The sequence below is a fragment of the Danio rerio genome, chromosome 4, assembly GCF_049306965.1.
Source record: "Danio rerio strain Tuebingen ecotype United States chromosome 4, GRCz12tu, whole genome shotgun sequence".
In the NCBI taxonomy this organism is placed as follows: Eukaryota; Metazoa; Chordata; class Actinopteri; order Cypriniformes; family Danionidae; genus Danio; species Danio rerio.
In genome coordinates, this window is record NC_133179.1 from 65,537,210 (window position 1) to 65,559,780 (window position 22,571).

General features: G+C 38.7%; 1 protein-coding gene and 1 non-coding gene across 6 annotated transcripts; both read left to right on the forward strand.

The window, feature by feature from the left end:
• Positions 1 to 988: 988 nt before the first annotated feature.
• Positions 989 to 16,056, forward strand: LOC137490979 (uncharacterized). 5 transcript variants are annotated; one of them, XM_073948802.1, is made up of 4 exons: positions 989 to 1,278; positions 1,459 to 1,527; positions 1,618 to 1,766; positions 13,849 to 16,056. In XM_073948802.1, exons 3-4 carry the CDS (start codon positions 1,682 to 1,684, stop codon positions 14,814 to 14,816), a joined length of 1,053 nt encoding a protein of 350 aa, XP_073804903.1. In that variant the 5' UTR covers positions 989 to 1,278; positions 1,459 to 1,527; positions 1,618 to 1,681; the 3' UTR covers positions 14,817 to 16,056. The 5 variants fall into 5 exon arrangements, with proteins under 5 accessions (XP_073804903.1, XP_073804901.1, XP_068076106.1 ...); XM_073948800.1 differs by having other exon boundaries at positions 989 to 1,527; XM_068220005.2 differs by lacking the exon at positions 1,459 to 1,527 and having other exon boundaries at positions 989 to 1,039; positions 1,615 to 1,766.
• A 3,674-nt stretch (positions 16,057 to 19,730) lies between these two features.
• trnar-ucu (transfer RNA arginine (anticodon UCU)) lies at positions 19,731 to 19,819 on the forward strand. Its single transcript is given in 2 exon segments — positions 19,731 to 19,767; positions 19,784 to 19,819. It is a non-coding gene; the product is annotated as a tRNA-Arg (tRNA).
• Positions 19,820 to 22,571: the final 2,752 nt, after the last annotated feature.

The following is a 22,571-nucleotide window of genomic DNA, read 5'->3' on the forward strand; positions in this document are numbered from 1 at the left end:
TGTGAATTGCTTTAATCTAAAAGACATTATTGTTATTATAATAACCCAAAAGCTAAATCCCTGAAACACATCATACATTTTTTTATGTTATATGGCAAATTTTTCATTCACAAATAATTACTCATCATTTGCTCATTTTAGAATAGAATAACTCCCTCCTAAAATCACTTCATCTTATTAACAATATAAAAAAAATAAGATTCCTGAAATATTATGCAGATGTATTTAAAGAAGATTCTCGATTTTAGTTGCTTTCCTTATGGTGATTTGTTTAAGTGTCATTGTAATTTCATTCATTTGTTTAATTTTGTTTGTTTAATTTAGTAATTTTATTATTAATATTATTATTATTAATACTTTAATTATATTAATATTTTTCCCTTTCTGTCTAATAGTGTTATTTGTATTTGTATGTGATTTTAGATATTTTTCTTTTGCCAAAAAAAGTGAATCAACTGGAGAAAGGTTTGTTTAAAAGCTTTTACACAGATATAAAGCGTTTGATTAAAGTTTCAGGTTTTTCATCCAATACTAAATGATGTACCTGCTGTTGACAATATTATTTTACCCCTTTATAAAATGTAATACTATTTTACTCAAAGTAAAGAGGACTATGGAACAACGTGAATGTATTAAGAGTCTTAATGAAGGTTTTTTTTTTTTAAAATAAAATAATTTCACTTCAATCTAAGTATACATTACTATATATAAAAAATGCAGTAATAATTTTAATCAGCTCAGTTGTGGCTATTGTTTCTTGCCCGGACTTACTGGATTTATTTTTGTTAATTACTCTCATATAAATAAACTGTTGAAGAAGAGTTATTTTGTTTCTGTTTAAAGTTTTATTTATTTTTATTGCTTTGTTAATTTTTAACAGGATAAAAAGTCAAAACGCAGAGAAAAACTATAAATATTAAGTCATGACTAAAAGTAACTTAAATGCCAAAAAAAAAAGGTTAAAAAGGCTTTTATTTTGGCGTGGATTGTGACGTCATAAGCCTGCGCCGCTCCCGCGCTGTGATTCAACTGGAGAAAGGTTTGTTTTAAAGCGTTTACACTTATATAAAGCGATTGATTAAAGTTTGTTTTTTTATTCAGTGCTAAATTATGTACCTGCTGTTGACAATAGTATTTTAACCCTTTATACAACGTAGTACTATTTAACTCACAGTAATGAGGTCTATTGTTTGAATAAAGATAGGATAAACTTTTTGTCCCCGAGAAAATTTGTCTTGGGCAAAAAAATGCTACATGTTGCTGTAAGCAGACAATAAAGTAAATAAAACAAACAACAATTAAGAACATACTCAAATAAAGTTACAGGGATGAAACAGTGTGTAATAAGTGTTTTAATGAAGGTTTACTTTATTAAATAGTATAATGTCTTTCCATTCTAAGTATACATCACTATAAGAAATGGAGGACTAGTTTTAATCAGGTTTTGCTGCTTTGTAGCTTTTGTTTCTTGCTCTGACTTGCCTGATTTATTTTTGTTAATTTCTTTCATACAAAGAAACTGTTGAAGTAAGTGTTGAAGAGAAGTTATTTTGTTTCTTTTCATTGTTTTATTTATTTTAAACGGAACATTTTTATTGTTTTGTTCATTTTAAGCAGGACAAAGTGTCCAAACACAGAGAAAAATTCTGCTAAAGTGACTGATCTCCACACTGTTATAAAGATGGTGTTTATTAAAAAGGAGAGTGAAGATGTGAAGATTGAAGAAACATTCACAGTCAAACAGGAAGATCCACAGGAACAAACAGGTTAGTTTTCATTCTCAAAGAACAACTCAGTCATTTAATCCTCATTCAGATATATTTTAATAATAGGAATACTAAATTAATCCATCTTACAGCCCTGAGTGTGCTGCCTAGTTCTCCTAAATGCACATAAGCACTCATTGAAAGACAGGAATGAGTTTCATTTGTTACTTGTTCTCATGTCTTTTGTCATTCTTTTATGTATTATTAGTCTCCCATTTTCATGATCATGGGCCAAAAATATAGTTATCGTGATGATAATACGATTAATCTCGCAATCTATATACCCTTTTATTATGTTCTTGGCTGTTTTTGACCCATTGACTTCCATTATAACCACATTTTTTAACCGCAAAGCCATGACACCAAATAATCATGCATTCTAGATTGTTGCTGTTTTCCTTGTTGGGAAGAGGTCAAATGTGTCATTTTTACTGTTGATCATCAGTTGGCTGCATTCACCCTTTAGATGGGCCTGTTCAAATAAGTTTCTGTCTTTTATATGGAGTTTAGTGGAGTAAAACAGCAGATTATAGTGTGAGTGCATAAATACACTATGTAGGGGGACCAACAGTTTTAACCCAAAAATGACCAGTCTATCAGATGAAGAAGAGCAGGAGTCAGAGATTCAATTAAAAGAAAGTTTACTGTAGATAGTTTGCAGTTTCATCAGCAGAGGCCAACTTAAACACTCACAACAAGTTTGTAGACTGCTCTACATACAATCTCAGAACAACAACAATTAGATGTCTAGAATTCTCTCTGTTCTCTCTATGCAAACTGTTTTAATGAAATGCGTCAGTAAAGTGCACTGAAACTTCACAAAAACAAAACACACAGGGAATATTTGAACCTATCAGTTTACAATATACTGATGCCCTGTTTTTCTAGGCTTTATTGGTGTTAATCGTCAGAAATGTTGGACCATTATTGCCTTTTTAGCATAAGCAGAGGAGGGAAACTAGCCAGACAGTAATCTGTGAATTGTGGAGCGGGCAAAATCTAAAGACACATGCATTTTTTAGTAAGTGTACTTTTTTGTTGTTGTTGTTGTTGTTGCTTTTATTCTTGCCATAATAAAAATATGTATTTGTAGAGCAACCCATGTTCTGCTGTCATTAATGTTTGAAGAATGTTTTAAGAAATTATAATGGGTAGAACTGTCCGAGATATGAACAAAAGCAAGTGATGCACCAAAGTTTGATAAAAAAATCTTGAATGGTCATAGAAATCCTTATAATCATTAAAATAATTTATATAAACAAAAAATCTATTTAGTTTAAAAACATTGAACGATATTAACGAAATGACCTAGGTTCGGAAACTTTTTTACTTCTCTGTTTATCCGTCTGACTTTACAGTGGGTTTCTTTTGACCGCCTCCTGTCATTTTAAAGAATATCACAATGGCGAACGTGGCGAGTAAAGCCTCGTCCATTTCGCGAGGTGAGCGTGCAGTCAGCGGTGGTGTGTGATGCAGTGCCAGGCTAGAGTATTTACCTTATTCTTCGCCGATGAGCGGGCGCAGCCATTTGAATCTTTTTGGCACGAGACTTCCGGTCTTTCACTTACACTCATTTTTAGACATTAAAAACTGCTATTTTCGCTGTTTGATGTTGCAAACTGATATTTCCTTATTATATTATTCTACTTGGTCTGTATAGTCATGCAAACATTTGCTTGTAGAGCAAGTAGTTTGACCATTTTCTGCCGTTTATTATTCCTAGTCATTTCTCCAATAGGCGACTGAATCGGAAGTTCTAAAACAATCGCGAAAACAGACACACTTCCGCATTTTAGAATAAGGTCAATAAATCCAGCTTCTTTCTCTTTCTCTCTCTCTCACATACACACACACACACACACACACACACACACACACACACACACTATACTCCATATATAAGGCAGAAACTTTTTTGCACTGAAACTGATAATCAATTTTAAAAATCACAAATCTCTTCCCAACAGGGAAATGTAATGGTGATGTGGGAATGGTGATCCCCCCCAAAAAATACAATAAACAAATATTAAACAAATATGTTTGTCACTTGTTTTTAAGTAGTTAATCTTGGGCGCCAGACAGAATATGTCAAAATACATTTCAAACAAAATATACCACGGCTAGCTCTCACCACCAGTTACAAATAATAAAAAAAAAATAAATAAATAAAATAACAAACAATGAGAACCAGAAAAAAAACTCAGATAATTGCTGTAATTGTCTAAATAAAGTTTGTATTAGTCAATAATATTAATAAAAAATACTTTTCACACACAAACAGCAGTATCAACAACAAAACAAACAATATAACAATGAAACGCAGAACCCTCAGCACTTATAACTCAAATGAAAGAAAAAAATGCAAATGATTTCAGGCCAGCAGATTTGAAAACGGGGAAAATAATAATGATAACAATAGTACAGGGAGAAAACAAAACAAGAGAAACAAAATGAGAATTTGGGCAAAGAAAACAAAAACTTTTGCTTCTTACCCACGGAGCGAGGGGTCAAGGGAAATGAGTGGGGAATGGCGAATGTGGATGTGAAGGTTGAGGGTGTTGGTGAAACCCAGCCGGTGAGTTGGCAGCTGACTCCATGTCAGGAGATAAATCAGTAAGTTGATTTTGTTCAGGACACACTGCACTGAAGTCTTTAGTGACGCACACATTCAACGACGTCACGTGCACTTCAGTAACAAGACAGCGGTCTTTGCTCTGTTGCTTCAATACATACTTCCGCTTTTTGTTTCTCACAGCCAGTCGTTAAGTTTACACTGCTCATCTCGACCCGACTTCTCTACTCCTTTCCCCACACCGCAACAGTACAGTCAACTTCTCTTTCTTCTACACACCACATAATGCTGCCTTCTTTAACTCTCCTCCTCCTCCTTTATTCTCTCACCCATTTCCTTTTTGCCGTCACATGGGTGGAGACCAATTAAACAATGTCGTCACAAAGAACACCAACAATCATAAATTCATGAATATGTGCTGTCATGGCTTTGCAATAAAAAAAAATGTTCTTATAATAGACGTCAATGGAGAAAAAACAGCCATGAATATAACGAAAAGGGAGTAAATTTGCCCAGAGTGTATTGAGGTTTTTAAAAAAAATGTAAAGCATTTTCCCATTGATGGGGACTTCATTGTGTCTTGATGAATTTATTACTCTCATTTATATGCTTATTTGAGTGATTTCCATGTTGTTGTTGTTGTTGTTGTTATTATTTATTGTATTTTATGTGCACTATAAAAAAATTTATAATAGAGGCCAATGGAGCATTTTTCCAGAATATGTCAAAATAAGATGTCCCCAAATATCAGTCCATTTGCTGAAACACTGAGAACGTTTTGGCCAAATTAAACCTCAAAATCACCCCAGAATGGATGAAAATGACCCAACAGCAAACAAAAGGAAAGGTGCACATTCCAGCCTTTATGCAGATGCTCTACAGGTATGTCTCATATCTGCCAGGTGTTGTAAAAAAATAAATGAGTGAAAAGAAGAGAGAACCCAGTCCAGGAGACTCGAAACAAGCAGAATTCCTTTATTAAGACGTGTTGGTTAATCTGCAGTCATACAGCGTCTTTAAGATGTCCATGTGTCTGCAAGAGCCTACTAGAGGTCCGCAGTCTGCAAGTTCTTTCACAAGTCTCACACAAGTCTAATTTAAGACAAAGATTTCTTGTCTATATTGTGTTCTTAGGAGGACGGGACATGGCTAAACAAAGCATGCAAATTAAGAGTTGGAGTCAGCATGGCATAGGTGTTAAAAAACGGCCCAGCTACTGACCACACAAGTTAATCAACATAGGGTTTCTGTAGCATAAAAGCAACACCTGAAGACAAAGACAGAGTCGTTTAAAGCGTTTGCATCACTGGCTTAGCCTGTAGTCAGAAAGATTAAGATTAAATGTCCCTCCAAGCTGGGATGTTAATGAAATCATATAATTAAAAACCAAAGAATATAACTTTTTAGTTATACGTAGATTATTGTTCATTTGGAATTAGATGATAGAAATTTATATTTCCACACAGGCAAATATTCAGCTCTTACCCCAGAACTTTTTTTTCTGATACATTTACCAGTCAGGCACACAACAAAGAAGTATTCCCTGTCCACTTTACAAATCGTAGAAATCTGTGTCTTATCAATATGACCCAAATGACTTTGAAAACTGGACTGACACTGTTTAAATTTACTATAACTTCTATGTTAAGCGGCTTTGACACAATTTACATTGTAAAAGCACTAGATAAATAAAGATGAATTGAATTGAATCTGCCTAAATGTGTACACGTCAGAGGTGGGACCAAGTCATTGTTTGGCAAGTCACAAGTAAGTCTCAATTCATTGCCCTCAAGTCCCGAGTCAAGTCCCGAGTCAAGACAGGCAAGTCCCGAGTCAAGTCCCAAGTCAAAGGCAACAAGTCTCAAGTCAAGTCCAAAGTCCTATAGTTTGATTTTCGAGTCTTTTCGAGTCTTTTAAATGTATGGCTGTAAGATCTGTATTTATTAAACAAACCTTTTTTAAATGAAAGAACATTGCTTAGATATATAAAGATACAAATGTAATTTTCTGAAAAAGTGCTAAACAGTCCTGTGTCTCGTCTACACAGCCTATTGCACAAGAACGAGTTCCACCAAAAAAAGAGTCCATTTTGCCTCACATCACACAGAAATTGCAGTTCTAATGCTGTCTAGTTCATTAAGTTTAGTTGTGCTATGTTATGTCTTCAGTGATCAACTTGTGATTAACTAAAACTACATAAACAACCTCAATGAGGCAGCAGTAGACCAACAACTCCTGTATGCTGCAAAGTAAAATTGAGTGAAATTGGTATTTTGTCAATTGAATCTCGTGTGTGCTAAAGAGATGGAGATGTAAATCTGTCTAGCAGCAATGTAAAATTGTGGCACATATTCTAATTGAAGTAGGGTACTTCATACAAACAATAACGTTGTTTTCTTCACATAACAATGAAGAACTTTGCTCTCTACCTTGTGTGATGCTCGTGCACCGATTTCCTCTGTGGACAAAACTGCTTGCGAGCTCTCAAATATACGCTGCTCACGCGCAAATTTTCTCGCTCTCAAATATGTACTGCTCACACACATATTTTCCTGCGCGCTCTCAGAGATTATATATAGAATTTGTGTCTTGTGTTTCCTCTTCCTTTTGTGCTTTTGATATGATTTATATTGAGGCACTATTTATTAACAATAACCAAAATACTAAAATAGACTTACATATTACATTTTTTATCTAATAAACCATAACATTTTGGCTGTATGTTATATGTTGAGATATTTCCAGTTTCAAACACTTAAAGACAGAGAATAGAGGTTGGATGTAAAGAATGCATTTTGTTTTACAAACATTTATTAAACATCCAAAAGGTTCACCATACTAATCAAATAAAAAACATTTAAACAAAAATATAACTAACGCAAGCAGAAATGTAACTGTGATAAAAATAAGGAAAAACTTTGGCATTATAGCCTACTGTACTATTCACTCTTTAAATAAATCTCACTATCAATCCCATTTTATCATGGCAACTAAAATAAAGTGAACACGTCTCTGCTGTCTTCCACATTATTGATGAGATTGTGGAGAACATTTTCCATGTCATCCTCTTCATTTTGAGGAAAAGCTGTTCCACAGGGCCCCTGAACACATCTATTGGCATGAACAGGGTTTTGAACAGTACTATAGTAAAGTACTTTAATTAATCTGTTGGGGTAATATTATAGTTGCTATGGTAACACAAGTGTAATATAAACAAATGACCCAGTGCTGTAGTTTTTTTTACAGTATTGGGTATATTATACTACAATTCACCACACTTTACTGTAGTAAAACTACACTCTGTATTTCATTTTATTAGTTCACTATTCTTAATACTACAGTATGCTGAAGCATTCATTAACAACTTGTAAATAATACTAGGCTTAAACATAGGCAGTATACCTAACTCTCAAAACATTAGTATTTATTATAGAATTTACCTTAACCTCATAGTTTTTTGTGTATTGTTACTAAATAGTTTAGCAATACATAAACCATATCAACATTCTGGAATAATCAATTTACCAGGAGGATCTCTGGAGAGCAGGAAAATTATGAAGCGCCAGTGTGAACAAAACTCAAGCAAACGCAGAGAGACTGAATATGCGCGTGAGAGACCAGCCAATCAGATTGAAGTACCTGCCCACTGGTGAAAGTAATGTCAGAGCCAATCAGATTTTTCTTTCTTTTCATAAAGAACAGGGTTCGAATCCCACTTAGGCACTTGTAAACAATCATTTTAGAACATTTTGTCAAAAATCCCTACTGAAAAAAACAGCTTAAACCAGCCTAGGCTGGTTGGCTGGTTTTAGAGGGGTTTTGGCCATTTCCAGGCTGGTTTCCAGCCATTTCCAGCCTGGTCTTAGCTGGTCAGGCTGGGAGATGACCAGCTAAAACCAGCTATGTCCAGCTTAAACCAGGCTGGTCAAGCTGGTTTTAGCTGGATTTTGCTGGTCAGTTTCCAGCCTGACCAGCTAAGACCAGGCTGGAAATCAGCCTGGAAATGACCAAAACCCCTCTAAAACCAGCCTGGTCGACCAGCCTAGGCTGGATTAAGCTGGATTTTTTTGCAGGGATATTGTTATGTTTAACCATTTATTAGAGCCACAAAGTATCTAAAACTTGTTTTCATGTTTGAATAGCCAATAAATGTGCTAAATAAATTAAAATAGAAATACCCACAGTGAAACAGTTATATAAATTTAAATATTAGTTTAAATACATTCATAGTGGTTTTAAATATCTTTTAATATGTAAAGTAGAGACGTTCACATTCAACAAACTGAATAAAACAAGTCTTAGTTTTTAGTTTATTTAAAAACAATTACCAATGGAGTAATTCAACTCACAATTAAATGATCTGATTGAGTGATGGAATAATAAAGGTAAAACTTTAATTGAATGATCAGTCAAGTGTTTCCAAATGAAATCTGTTAAAATAAGAGTCCTACAAAACAGGAACAAAGACACTGTCACGGTTGTGGTGGGGAAAAGGAGCGAGGACTCAAGTGCAAAGAAACAATGGGTATTTATTAATAAAAATAAAAATAAAAAGCAAAACAAAACTACCCCGAGGGGGAAAACATTAACAAAACACACAAACTTGGCTCAACAAGAACAAGGCAAGACTGGAGCAGGAACACGTGGAGTGTAGACAACGAACTGGCAAAGGACTGAAAACATGAGGAGGATTATAAAGCAAAAGTAAGTTGACACACAGGTGAACACAATTAACTAATAATGGGTTAACAAGGAGGGTGGGACTAGACAATAGACAGGAGAGCGCATGACACAGAGACAATACAAGCCATGCGCTCACATAACACAACACTGAAGCACACGACAAAAGCACGTGACCACAATGTAAACACCAAGCCACGTGCTTTGACAAGAGACGCAAGACACGAGCACACGATAGATAAACACCTTACCGTGCGCTCACACATAAGCAACGCGCATGCTTCATCTCAGCGCCAACCAAAACTGAAACCAACTAGACGGAGGCGCCGAGAATAAAGCAGCGCGCTGCTGACAGAACAAACACAAACACTAGTACAAGAGCGCGCGCGTCTGAGGGACGCAGAGCGTGCGCGGCCACATCAAGTGGCAGCGCGCACACTCTGCATACACCCACGACGGCGCGCGCGGGCACACAGAGACAGAAACAGGACCAGACATGGAGTAGTGTCAGAGCTCTGCCACCAAAACAAGAATTTACAAGACCAAAGTGGCAGAACCCTGACACTAGCCCCCCCCAAAAGGGACGCCACCTGGCGTCCCTAAAGGGAACATCCAACAAGGTACAAGACAGACAAGAAACACTACAAGACAACAAAACAGGCAACATCAACAGACACACGACAGGGAGGTGAACAGGCAAGACGACATGAAGGGGGGGAGGGAGGGAAGCCAAGCCAGACCCAAAACGACAAACAAGGGAGGGATGGGAGGGCAAGACAAGGGAGGATCAGTCCAGGGTGGGACCGGAGGAACTGTCCAGGGTGGGTCCAGCGGGTCGGGAGCCCCGGCAGGGAGCCAGGGTGGAGCCGGAGGGTCCGTCCAGGGTGCAGGGAGGGAACACCAGGGAGGAGCAGGAGGGACGACCCAGGGAAAGTCTATCAGGGGAGACAAGGCAGGAGGTCGGTGGGGAGCCGGCTGGGCTAGAAGCAGCTGGGCTGGAGCCGGCAGGGCTGGAGACCAGAGGGGAGCCGGCAGGGCTGAAGACCAGAGGGGAGCCGGCAGGGCAGGGAGCCGGGCTGGGGCCGGCAGGGCAGGGAGTCGGGCTGGGGCCGGCTGGGCAAGACGTCTGGGTGGCGCCGGCAGGGCAAGACGTCTGGGTGGCGCCGGCAGGGCAAGGAGCCGGGCTGGGGCCGGCAGGGCAAGGAGCCGGGCTGGGGTCGGCAGGGCTAGACGTCTGGTAGGTTCCGGCAGGGAAAGGAGCCGGACTGGGGCCGGCAGGGCTAGACGTCTGGTAGGTGCCGGCAGGGAAAGACGTCTGGTAGGTGCCGGCAGGGAAAGACGTCTGGTAGGTGCCGGCAGGGAAAGACGTCTGGTAGGTGCCGGCAGGGAAAGACGTCTGGTAGGTGCCGGCAGGGAAAGATGTCTGGTAGGTGCCGGCAGGGAAAGATGTCTGGTAGGTGCCGGCAGGGAAAGACGTCTGGGTGGGGCCGGCTGGGCAAGACATCTGGGTGGTGCCGGCAGGGCAAGGAGCCGGGCTGTAGCCGGCAGGGCAAGACGTCTGGGTGGCGCCGGCAAGGCAAGACGTCTGGTTGGGACCGGCAGGGCAAGGAGCCGGGCTGAAGCCGGCAGGGCAAGACGTCTGGGTGGCGCCGGCAGGGCAAGGAGCCGGACTGGGACCGGCACTGAGCTGCGCTCAGGGGCTGGAGCCGACACTGGAGGGCGCTCAGGGGCTGGAGCCGACACTGGAGGGCGCTCAGGGGCTGGAGCCGACACTGGAGGGCGCTCAGGGGCTGGAGCCGACACTGGAGGGCGCTCAGGGGCTGGAGCCGACACTGGAGGGCGCTCAGGGGCTGGAGCCGACACTGGAGGGCGCTCAGGGGCTGGAGCCGACACTGGAGGGCGCTCAGGGGCTGGAGCCAGTATGGTGGAGGAGCCCTTTCTCCTCCTACGCTTCCTTATTTTTGGTGGCGGGAAGCTGGCCACCTCTTCAGACACTGCTGGGCACTCCACTACCTCTGAAAGTGTTGCAGTGTCTGTTTCGGGCACCTTGAGGGATGTTGCTGCCGCCAGGGTGGTTGCTGGATGGGCTGCAGTGGGTTCAGTCACCTCTAGGTGGGTGACAGGTGAGGAGGGCCCGTTCTTCCTCCTCCGTCTCCGTTGGTGGGTCATCGGAGGACTGGGGATTTGGCAGTCTGTGAGCGGGATTGGCGGTGGGCCAAGGGGAGGCAGGCCACCGTCTCCCTGGCTGTGGTACAAATAGCTCACAAACTGACAGAATGACAGTATCCCCAGCATCCCCATCTCCCAGGCCTGAAGGGGGCTGTTGAGTCCAGCATTGAAAGCCTCCTTCAGTGCTGTGGTGGTAAACTCAAGCCCCTCTGCTGCGTAGACAAACTGGTTGGCAAACTCCTTGACTGAAGATTCCCCTTGATGAAGACCAAAGAGTTTGCCCAAACGTTCCTTCTGCTGGCATGCAGAGGGACGTGAACTGGGAGATGGGAAAAGGAAGATACCCATATTTCTGCTGAGTCCTCTGTTTTGGCCAGTTCGTACTGTCACGGTTGTGGTGGGGAAAAGGAGCGAGGACTCAAGTGCAAAGAAACAATGGGTATTTATTAATAAAAATAAAAATAAAAAGCAAAACAAAACTACCCCGAGGGGGAAAACATTAACAAAACACACAAACTTGGCTCAACAAGAACAAGGCAAGACTGGAGCAGGAACACGGGGAGTGTAGACAACGAACTGGCAAAGGACTGAAAACATGAGGAGGATTATAAAGCAAAAGTAAATTGACACACAGGTGAACACAATTAACTAATAATGGGTTAACAAGGAGGGTGGGACTAGACAATAGACAGGAGAGCGCATGACACAGAGACAATACAAGCCATGCGCTCACATAACACAACACTGAAGCACACGACAAAAGCACGTGACCACAATGTAAACACCAAGCCACGTGCTTTGACAAGAGACGCAAGACACGAGCACACGATAGATAAACACCTTACCGTGCGCTCACACATAAGCAACGCGCATGCTTCATCTCAGCGCCAACCAAAACTGAAACCAACTAGACGGAGGCGCCGAGAATAAAGCAGCGCGCTGCTGACAGAACAAACACAAACACTAGTACAAGAGCGCGCGCGTCTGAGGGACGCAGAGCGTGCGCGGCCACATCAAGTGGCAGCGCGCACACTCTGCATACACCCACGACGGCGCGCGCGGGCACACAGAGACAGAAACAGAACCAGACATGGAGTAGTGTCAGAGCTCTGCCACCAAAACAAGAATTTACAAGACCAAAGTGGCAGAACCCTGACACACTCATGAAACAAAATGTGATTGTTAATTGTATTTTTTATTAGATGGTTGGTTTTAAGTACTTTAAAAATAGTAGATAATCCTTAAATATAGAGGGGGAAATACAGAAAAACAAACAAACAGAAATTCAACAATATAGATGCATTACATTACAATCTCACAATAAAAATTTAATTAAAAACCATATAGAGGACTAAAATATTGCTAAGAGGCATAACATCAACAATAATAAAAATACCTTTAAGGTTTTAAATACTAAATAAAATTAATAGTATTAATCCAAAATATGAAAAATGTAACACTTTACAATAAGGTTGTATTAATTTATTAAGTTTATGTATGTACTAATGTGAACAAACAATGCAGTGCAGTTCATTACAGTATTCATTATTTTATGCTTTAATTAATGGAAATAAAATTATTGGTTAATTCTTGTTAAATCACAGTGCATTAACATTAATGTTAACAAGCATAACTTTAAATTGTAATAATGCAATAGTAAATGTTAACCTATAATTAATAAAGGTTTAGAAGTATAGTTCATTATTAGTTCATGTTAGATTAACTAAAGAAACCTTATTGCAAAATGTCACCAGAAAATAACAAAAAACTTTTTTTTTACAGTTTTAAGAGCTTTAAAAATAAATTATATATCTAGTTATTATGGCATGTAATTAATGTTACTACTAATTAAATAGTTAGAAAATACTGTCAGAGGATGGGCAAAACACAAAGATAAAACATAATATGCGCATTGACACAAACGACCAAGTGCAAAAACATAAATTACAGCCATGTTCATTCACAATTATATGATATAAATCACGAGAGGGTAAATAAAAAAACTGAAGTTCATTGACTTATACACAACAGTAAAACAATGCTTTTGCACAACAATAACCTTTGACAGATGTTGTAAATCCGCTGAATAAAACAAAAGGAGCAGATTGCGGATGTGTTTATTTTACTCTCCGAGTCAGAATGAAATGGCATCTTCAAATTTCCCGCTGGTGCAAAAACACGGAAGTGCGCCACAAAGCGCTAGTGGTCGAAAGTATGCGTGCATGCTCTCTGTCACACACGCACACACACGCAGAGATAGAGCGTTCTGTGTCAACATACTTTTTATCTTTGGGCTTTTTATAGAAAGTAGCAAGTCTTTACAAGTCAATAGGCGCAAGTCCAAGTGAAAGTCCGAGTCATTTATGTTCAAGTCCAAGTCGAGTTGCAAGTCTTTTCATATTTTGTCAAGTCGAGTCTGAAGTCATCAAATTCATGACTCGAGTCTGACTCGAGTCCAAGTCACATGACTCGAGTCCACACCTCTGGTACACGTTAATGAACCAAACAAAATATGATCTGATTCATTTGACATTCAATGTGCATCAAAATTACAGTGTGTGAAGCCAATGTTTCCAGTGTCTTTTCACTTTTTAGCTTTTGATGAGAGTTTTTAAGACTTAATGAAAACTAATGTTTTATTTATTTATTTATTTATTTCAGACCTAATTGAACAGAATGAGGCGAGTAAAGAGGAGGAACATCATGTCAAAATTGTGGAAAAAACTCATTTACAGACTGATGGTGTTTTAAAAAGGAGAGGCAAGAATCGTTTCACCTGCACTCAGTGTGGAAAGAGTTTCGCAACCAAAAGCAAACTTAAGATTCACATAATGATCCACACCGGAGAGAAACCATTCACATGCACTCAGTGTGGGAAGAGTTTCAACCAATTATCTCACCTTAATTATCACATGATGATCCACACTGGAAAGAAACCATTCGCATGCACTCAGTGTGCAAAGAGTTTCAAGCAATCATCACACCTTAATCTACACATGATGATCCACACTGGAGAGAAACCCTTCACATGCACTCATTGTGGGAAAAGTTTTAACTGCTCATCACACCTTAATCAACACATGAGGATCCACACTGGAGAAAAACCATACGCATGCACTCAGTGTGGGAAGAGTTTCAACCAATCATCTCACCTTAATTATCACATGATGATTCACACTGGAAAGAAACCATTCACATGCACTCAGTGTGCGAAGAGTTTCAACCAATCATCACACCTTAATCAACACATGAGGATACACACTGGAGAGAAACCATACGCATGCACTCAGTGTGGGAAGAGTTTTAATTGCTCAACAAACTTTGATAACCACATGAGGAGCCACACTGGAGAGAAACCATTCACATGCACTCAGTGTGGGAAGAGTTTCAGCCAATTATCCAACCTTAATCTACACATGATGATCCACACTGGAGAGAAACCATACGCATGCACTCAGTGTGGGAAGAGTTTTTACTGCTCAACAAACCTTAATCACCATATGAGGATCCACACTAGAGAGAAACCATTCACATGCACTCAGTGTGGGGAGAGTTTCAGCAAATCATCACACCTTAATAAACACATTGAAGGAACTCATGGGCATATTGCAGTGGTCAACACGAGTTGAATCTGAAATCTTGGGCATCTGCAAATTGTCTCAGTCATTGAACTGGCTTAAGGGCTTAAACCATCACGATAACAAAGCACCAATTGATTTTGGGTTATTCTGACCAATTCTCTGGCTGCAGATGTTCCAGGTACCCTTCAGCAAAATTAGTAAATGATTTAAACTAAACAAAGGGGCTTTACGGGATTTTCAGCAGGAACCGCCTCACAAGACTTTTGAATGACATTGAAATTGTGCATCCTGTCAGATGCACAATTTCGTAGAGACGAAGAGATCTCTAGAAACATTAATGCATACAAATGAAAGTAAATCTCTTAAAATGTTAGAACTAAGGCAGATGTATCTTTGAATAATACACCATAATGTTCCTCATATGCTGTGGTTATTTCAACCAACCAGGTTAATCAATGTGTTGTTTTAACCCTTAAAGCAGATTAAATTGATCTGTATGTGTCTGAAATGTATGAGATCTGGTCTTGAATGAAAGCTAGTGACATTTGCAATCTGTTAGTGTAAATGAAAAACTAGTAGTACAAACAGTATTCGTCTTGTAACATTTGATGTAAGATAGTTTCAATCTTGCAAGAGTTCTTCCCCGTGAAATCTACATGCAGTGTGTTAATGATTGACCCTTTCTACGTCGGCACGGGGTGTGGCCCCGCCCTTCATGGCAATTGCTCATTGGCAGACAGTGCCATAGGGATGGATCAGACCAGGTCACTTAAAGACACCCTGCAACAAAGAAACCGCTTTGAAACCGCACAAACGGTTTCAAACCGCACGAAAACCGCTTTGAAACGGCACGAACTTCCGCAAACCGACTTTCAGCAGTCCGTCACCTCAGTAACCCAGAACTACCCACCCACGAGCGAGGGAATTCCAAGGACGTCACAGAAGCCACCATCCAATCAGGAGCACTGTGTTTCCCCAAGGCCAGCTGGCGAGGGAGATTCATCTTCAGCAAAAGTGCAAGTAACAAACAAACGTTGTCTCTTGCTGATCTGGTGCAGATTGATCGTAAACAGTTAAAGATAAGCCATATCTCTGCTTTTGTGGTTTCTCAGGTGTTATTCTTAGATCTTGTTAAAAGTATTAGAATTAATTTGGGATGGTTGTCAACTCATTGTACATCCTCTGAACTGCCTCTGTGTGTGCGCGAGTTTGTTTGTTGTCTGCTTATTACGTAGTTAGTTTCATGTATCGTAGTGTAGCTCAATAAATCTTTGTTCTCATTTTGTAAGAACTGTGTTCTTGTTTATGTGCTTCTAAGTCATTGCCTCGAGCTGTAGATCTTGTTACCTTGCGAAAAGTTAACTCAGTACTGTGTTATGTTATTATCGTTGATCACGTAAATATTATTAACAAGATTGGTAAGATACTGTTACGTAGCGGATGCACCCCGCTACGCACATAAATTTAAGGATAACCGCTATAAAAAGTGGTCACCTGGAGTCCCCGTTCCTGCTCCCCAAGCACACACACACACAGGCCAAGTTGTCAAAAAGGGGTATCAGATTAATTAAACAAAAAGGTCAAAATCAGAATTAGGGAACAAAAAGGCCAAAACAACAAACAAAACAAGGTACGCTACCTAATATTAAACCTCTTACCCATACCAAAAAATAAAGTTCCATAAATTAAGCATACAATTCTAACCTCCATAACTAGCCACAAAACAGGAGAAAACTGGACAAAAGAAATGGGCCTTCCCTTTGATCATTTAGCCTTAAGGTAAATATTAGCCACAGCTAACACATGATACCGTCCTAGTACCGTATTTAAGTATCTCACCAGATGACTTTGAAACAGGGTTGGAGAAAGGCATTAAACAATCAGCCACCGCTACTGCAGGTTACCTTCCTATTACCGTATTTAACAGAGTATCTCACCAGATTACTTTAAAAAAAAGGTTTCAGACAGATCACTGCCGCACAGAGAACTCAGAACGAACTGCTCAGACACACACACAATAGCGAGGGGAAATAGGAAGAGAACTCGATGAGGAGCGTCAATGGCGTGGCTTTATAGCTGGCGCCGCCCCTCTCACAGCTGCACCTGATCTCCGCTCATGTGGAGAGAGAGAAAGAGATAGATAATGGAGAAAACACACACAGGAACAATACAAACTAGCATTGTCAAAAATAATGTTACTCAATATGTAACACTAACATTTTAGGCATCTGTCCATCCTGTTTTGCTTCTTTCTTTCATTGCGCATTGCAGGTTCAGATACTAGGGGTACTCTACAATAATAACCGATGACTTAATTGAGCTGTTTTAAATAAGGGAGATTAGAAAACGGTGTAGGGCCTAGTGGGCTTGAGGAATGATTCGAAGGCAACCTGTGGTTTTGGGGAAAAGTAACTGCCACCTATTGTTGAGATCAAGCCTTTTGGATTTGTCGTACAAGAGCCTCTTTATGCATGTGCAAAGTAACTGAGTAGAAAGCATAGTAAATTTAGCTTCCCCCCCCACTGTCTTAGATGAAACGGCGTTTGGAAGTATCGTATCCAGAGGTTTTGTCTTTTAGTGTTAAGACTAAGTTGGCCAGAGCACCTGTCTTGGGAACAGCAGGTGCTAGGTTCAAATCCAAACTGCACCTTTCCCTCAGTTTATGGGAGAGTGGCTTTCTGATCTGAAACTCTTTCAATGGCCGATAGCATATGTTTGTCCTGATTTCCATTTTCCGAGCTGACTCTGGGTTTGGATGTAATGAAACTGGAGGTTCCAAAAAACAATTTACACATGATTAAGAATAGATTAAATAAAATAAATTCACACATTTTTTGCTTTGATCTTGAACAGAGGCCAGGTCTCATTGCTTTAATTACTATTTCAGTTTTTTTATTTTTATTTTATTTTATATGTATTATTTTAAATGCTTTAACAGCATAAAGCCTTGCAATGAAATGTAACAAAATATCTTTGTTCTCAGCATCCTTGTACCATTGAAAAAAAATGTGGTTGTTGAACTTCACCTCACTCCACCTTGTGCAGAACGGCTTTGTGATGACCATGGCATTGATCGGGCCTGGTTTCACACCCTGACAAACAAATGTAAATAATCATATAACAAATGTTAAACTACAAATGTTAAATGTACTTTTAAAAGAATTCAGTTTCTACATCAAATTAACCTGCATAACATAAACAACATTCTTAGAAAATTTAACCATGATATCTTTAATATGAACAGAATAAGGTCATGTCAAATATTGAAATCATGGTCAAATAAATGGTTGAAACTAAACTTTAAAGCTCCTAATCTCAAAATTACATTGAGATTTTAGTGTAAACTTCACAAACAATGTCACATATTGTGATTATACTGTCTAACAAATAAGCCTACATTTCTAAGGTTAAATTACCATTGTTCGTGGTTTATGTCAGGATTGTTCTCTTTCAGTGCAGCTAAGCACAGGGGGTACAACAGATAAATTAAGCTGGGAATAATGAGCAGTTTGAAACAGCAAGGCAAAAGTATGATTGCACAAAGCAGTGCCTGCCACACATGAACACTTGCTGTGTGTGAGCACCACAGGTGAAGCATCCTTGAGTCCAACCTAAAAAAAATGTATATATATATACATAATTATTAATTGTACTTCTTGCCAATAAAATACAAGTTAGAAGCATGTTAATTTTAGTAGAACAATAACCAAGGTGGCTTTGTAGGTGCAGATAACACTTTGGCTGCTCTGGGTTTATGTAATACTTATATACTAAAACCATTTAGGTTTCTTAAATATGGAAGCCAAATTCAGACTGACAACATTCTGATTCTTCTGCAAAACCTACTTGTTATTTGTAATACTTCAAGAAAATGAAAACATCGGAACACACATGAACAATTCGGAACACAAATGAAGGCATTTGAACACTTGAACACACTTGAACACCTGAATAGTGGTAAAATTGGTTTTATATTTGCACATTTGAATTTTCCCCTTAATAATATAATTTTATAAAAGTATTATTTGCAAGCTCTAAATAGCTAAATCATATTAGAAACAAATATCAAAGTACACCATTGTTCACAGTCAAATAAACAGTGTTAATGTTGTTTTCAAGTCACACTTGCATGCTAATTCCGATCGAATATTCAAAGTAAAATGGTAAACAATATAGATACTTCTAAATGAACGAATGTGTGAATATAAAAACAACTTCACCTCTAAAACACCTGAACTGGTTTGGAGAACGGTGAACCCTATGTCACTAGCATACTATTAAATTGTGTGGTGCCTCATTTTTCCTCATTGATCTGTAGCACAAGGCTCTAACGCAGACTTCCCCTGACACCCTGTCTTTATTTGAAACTGATAACAATAACACAAACACATGATGAAAACAATTAATGCATTCCTGTTTGTTTACAGTTAGCCAACAATTAACGTTAGCAATGAAATTGATTAACATTAAATGTTGCTTACCTTCGTAACCGTGTATATACGAGGCTGCGTATAATTTAAAGCCTTTTTCCAGCTTGCTGGATGGAGCTGTTATAGTTCTGCAAATGCGATGCACATCGATAACGTTAATCCGTGGGAGGTCCTGGAGACAGCGGGTGTAGAACATAGCGATTGCTAAAGCGGAACTGAGTGAGCCCTATTGAAAAGAATGCGGAAGTAGGCGTGCAAGTAGCGCATTGGACTTTAGTATTTCAAGTCCTGACATTCACACATGCAGTGCTACCGTTGTTATTTTTTTTTTCTTTTTTCGAATTAAACAATTAGCCTCTGTCAAGGTTGTTTGGCGCTGTGGCTTAGTTTGTCAAAGTGCCTGTCTAGTAAACAGGAGATCCTGGGTTCGAATCCCAGCAGTGCTTTGTCTGCAGTTAGCTGTTCTTTTATGGGCCAGAGAGTACTAAAAAGTGCTTTCTGTGCAACAGTGCTAGTAGCAGCAGAGCACTCAGGCTCTGTGGCGCAATGGATAGCGCATTGGACTTCTAGGCTGTGAGCTGAGCCATTCAAAGGTTGTGGGTTCGAGTCCCACCAGAGTCGCAAGCTTGGCTCTTTTTCTTCACTGACTTAAGGTGTGGTGCGTTTCCAAGATTTTAGGCATCTGTCCATCCCGTTTTGCTTCTTTCTTTCATATCGCAGTGCAGGCTCAGATACTAGGGGTACTCTAAAACAAAGCCGATGACTTAATTGAGGTGTTTTAAATAAGGGAGATTAGAAAACAGTGTAGGGCCTAGTGGGCTTGAGGAATGACTCGAAGGCAACCTGTGGTTTTGGGGAAAAGTAACTGCCACCTCTTGCTGAGATCAAGCCTTTTGGATTTGTTGTACAAGAGCCTCTTTATGCATGTGCAAAGTAACTGAGTAGAAAGCATAGTAAATTTTGCTTCCCCTGCTCCCACTGTCTTAGATGAAACTGCGTTTGGAAGTATCGTATCCAGAGGTTTTTTTCTATTAGTGTTAAGACTGAGTTGGCCAGAGCACCTGTCTTGGGAACAGCAGGTGCTAGGTTCAAATCCAAACTGCACCTTTCCCTCAGTTTATGGGAGAGTGGCTTTCTGATCTGAAACTCTTTCAATGGCCGATAGCATATGTTTGTCCTGATTTCCATTTTCCGAGCTGACTCTGGGTTTGGATGTAATGAAACTGGAGGTTCCAAAAAACACTTAACACATGATTAAGGATAGATTAAATAAAAATAAATTCACACATTTTTTGCTTTGATTTTGAACAGAGGCCAGGTTACCGCTCAGGTTTGAGACATGATCATCCAGACTCTAAAAGACCAAGTCCATCTTGTCAACATTTTCTGCATCCTGACATGCTGGTTTTTGTTGTGTATTGGTTTTTTTTAAAATAAAGTCAAAGATCAGTAATAAGTGAAGCTCCATGATGAGTTGTTTAATGTGATGAGTTGTTTTAAAGATTTTTTTTTTATTTTGTAATTTGTTTAATTTTTTTCCATTATTATTTTATTTACTGTTTATTTTCTCAGTTGAATTTATCTTTGGTTTTGGCTGTAGTTTGTGTTTTTCTTTCCTTCAGTGATTCTGCTGTTGACAGTTGTTCATCAATAATTCTCAATCCTTCTTTAATTAGACACTTAATTGTCTCATTAACTTCATCACTCTCTGATTGTTCAACCCTCTGTAGTGACAACACTAGTGAGGATTTTGCTCTGGGTTTGAAGGAGTTAAATGTGTTCGATGAAAAATACAAACTGTGGAATGTATTTTTAACAGAAATATTCTGGAAACTGAATTTACCAATGTAAAATGTTGAAAACATCAGATTACTGGCAACCACTGCTGCCAGTATTTTAACATACATTTTACAGATATTTTACACAATAAGAGTTTGCTAATTAACACTCTCTGAGTGTTAAAAAATTTAACACTTTCAAAAGTGTTTTTTTAACACTTTTATAGTGGTTCCCATATAAACACTGAGAGAGTGTTCATTTTAACTCCAAGGTAGTTAATAAAAAAATATAAAAATAACAGACTGTGGAATTTGTTTTTAACAAAAATATTCTGTAAACTGAATTTATGAATTTTAAATGTTTAAAACAGTAAATTACTGGCAACCACAGCTGCCGGTATTTTTTTCGTAAAATCAAAAAAGGAAAAAGAAAAATAGCTAAACGGTTTTTGTGTCACCATTGTGAAGGACAGTAGCGTCTGTGTTCAAGTCCAAGATGAACTGAGAGTGTTTGATGTTATGCTGCATCTTTTTTTTTTTTAAAGGTAACTGTAGTTACTAATGCAGTCAAAATCTGTTTTCTAGTTGCAATCACACATGAAAACATTATTGCATTTAATGACTGTACATTTATACAGTTCTAAAAAACTTCCATATTCACAGAATTTTTTTTTTAGAAATTTAACAGATATTTTATATCTATATAATATTATTAATTATTATTAATAAGATTAATAATATATATTATTATTAATCTATATATCTATATTAATAAGAGTTTGCTAATTAACACTCTCTAATTAACACTCTCTTGGTGTTGATAATGTTAACACTTTCAAAAGTGTTATTTTTAACACTTTTATAGTGGTTTCCATATTAACTCTGAGGGAGTGTTAATTTTAACTTCAAGGTAGGTAAATATACTATCTACAACTTGCAGTGTGGTGGCCAGGATTTTTCGGTTACAAATGCTGAAGTTTTATAGAAATGCTTAAACTTACAGAAAATCACTTTATTTCATCAACTGATACAATGTTCAGTTCACTAAAACATAGCTCAGTGCTCAACAATGTAAAGTCATTAAATGCAATAATGTGTGTTAACAGTTAGCAAACAGATTGAGACACTGCTCGCTGCAGAGCCACTTGGGCTCCAATGAGAGGGAGTTTGAGCTCAAACTCCTCTTCCTATAAGCTGTTTAAATGTGTACACCCCAAAAAAAAAATCCTCACTAGTGTCTGTTAAGTCATTAATATGTACACTATAACCTTTCTAGGAGGCACAACAGAAGGACCACACAGTATGTCTATTGAACCCACGGCTTTAATGCTCCCCCCTTCAAAAAAACCTACACAAGGTTCCTACTTCAGTAGTTTACCTGATACTACATCGCCCTTTCAAAGCAAAGGATAAACTATGTGCAGATGCAGAAACAGAAATAACCTTTAGAGTGTTTCTAAACTTTAACAGGAGGCTCTTCCGATTAATTTTACTTAAGATATAACTCCTAGTCCTAACATAACTAAATGACAATCAACATCAGTAACACCTGTAATCGCATTTATGGCTCTTATTTTTTTCCAATTTAGCTAAGA

Coding starts and splice junctions, on each gene's coding strand:
- LOC137490979 (XM_073948800.1), top strand. CDS start 1,682: ATGGTGTTTATTAAAAAGGAGAGTGAAGATGTGAAGATTGAAGAAACA. Junction 1,767..13,848: donor AGATCCACAGGAACAAACAG/GTTAGTTTTCAT, acceptor TATTTATTTCAG/ACCTAATTGAACAGAATGAG.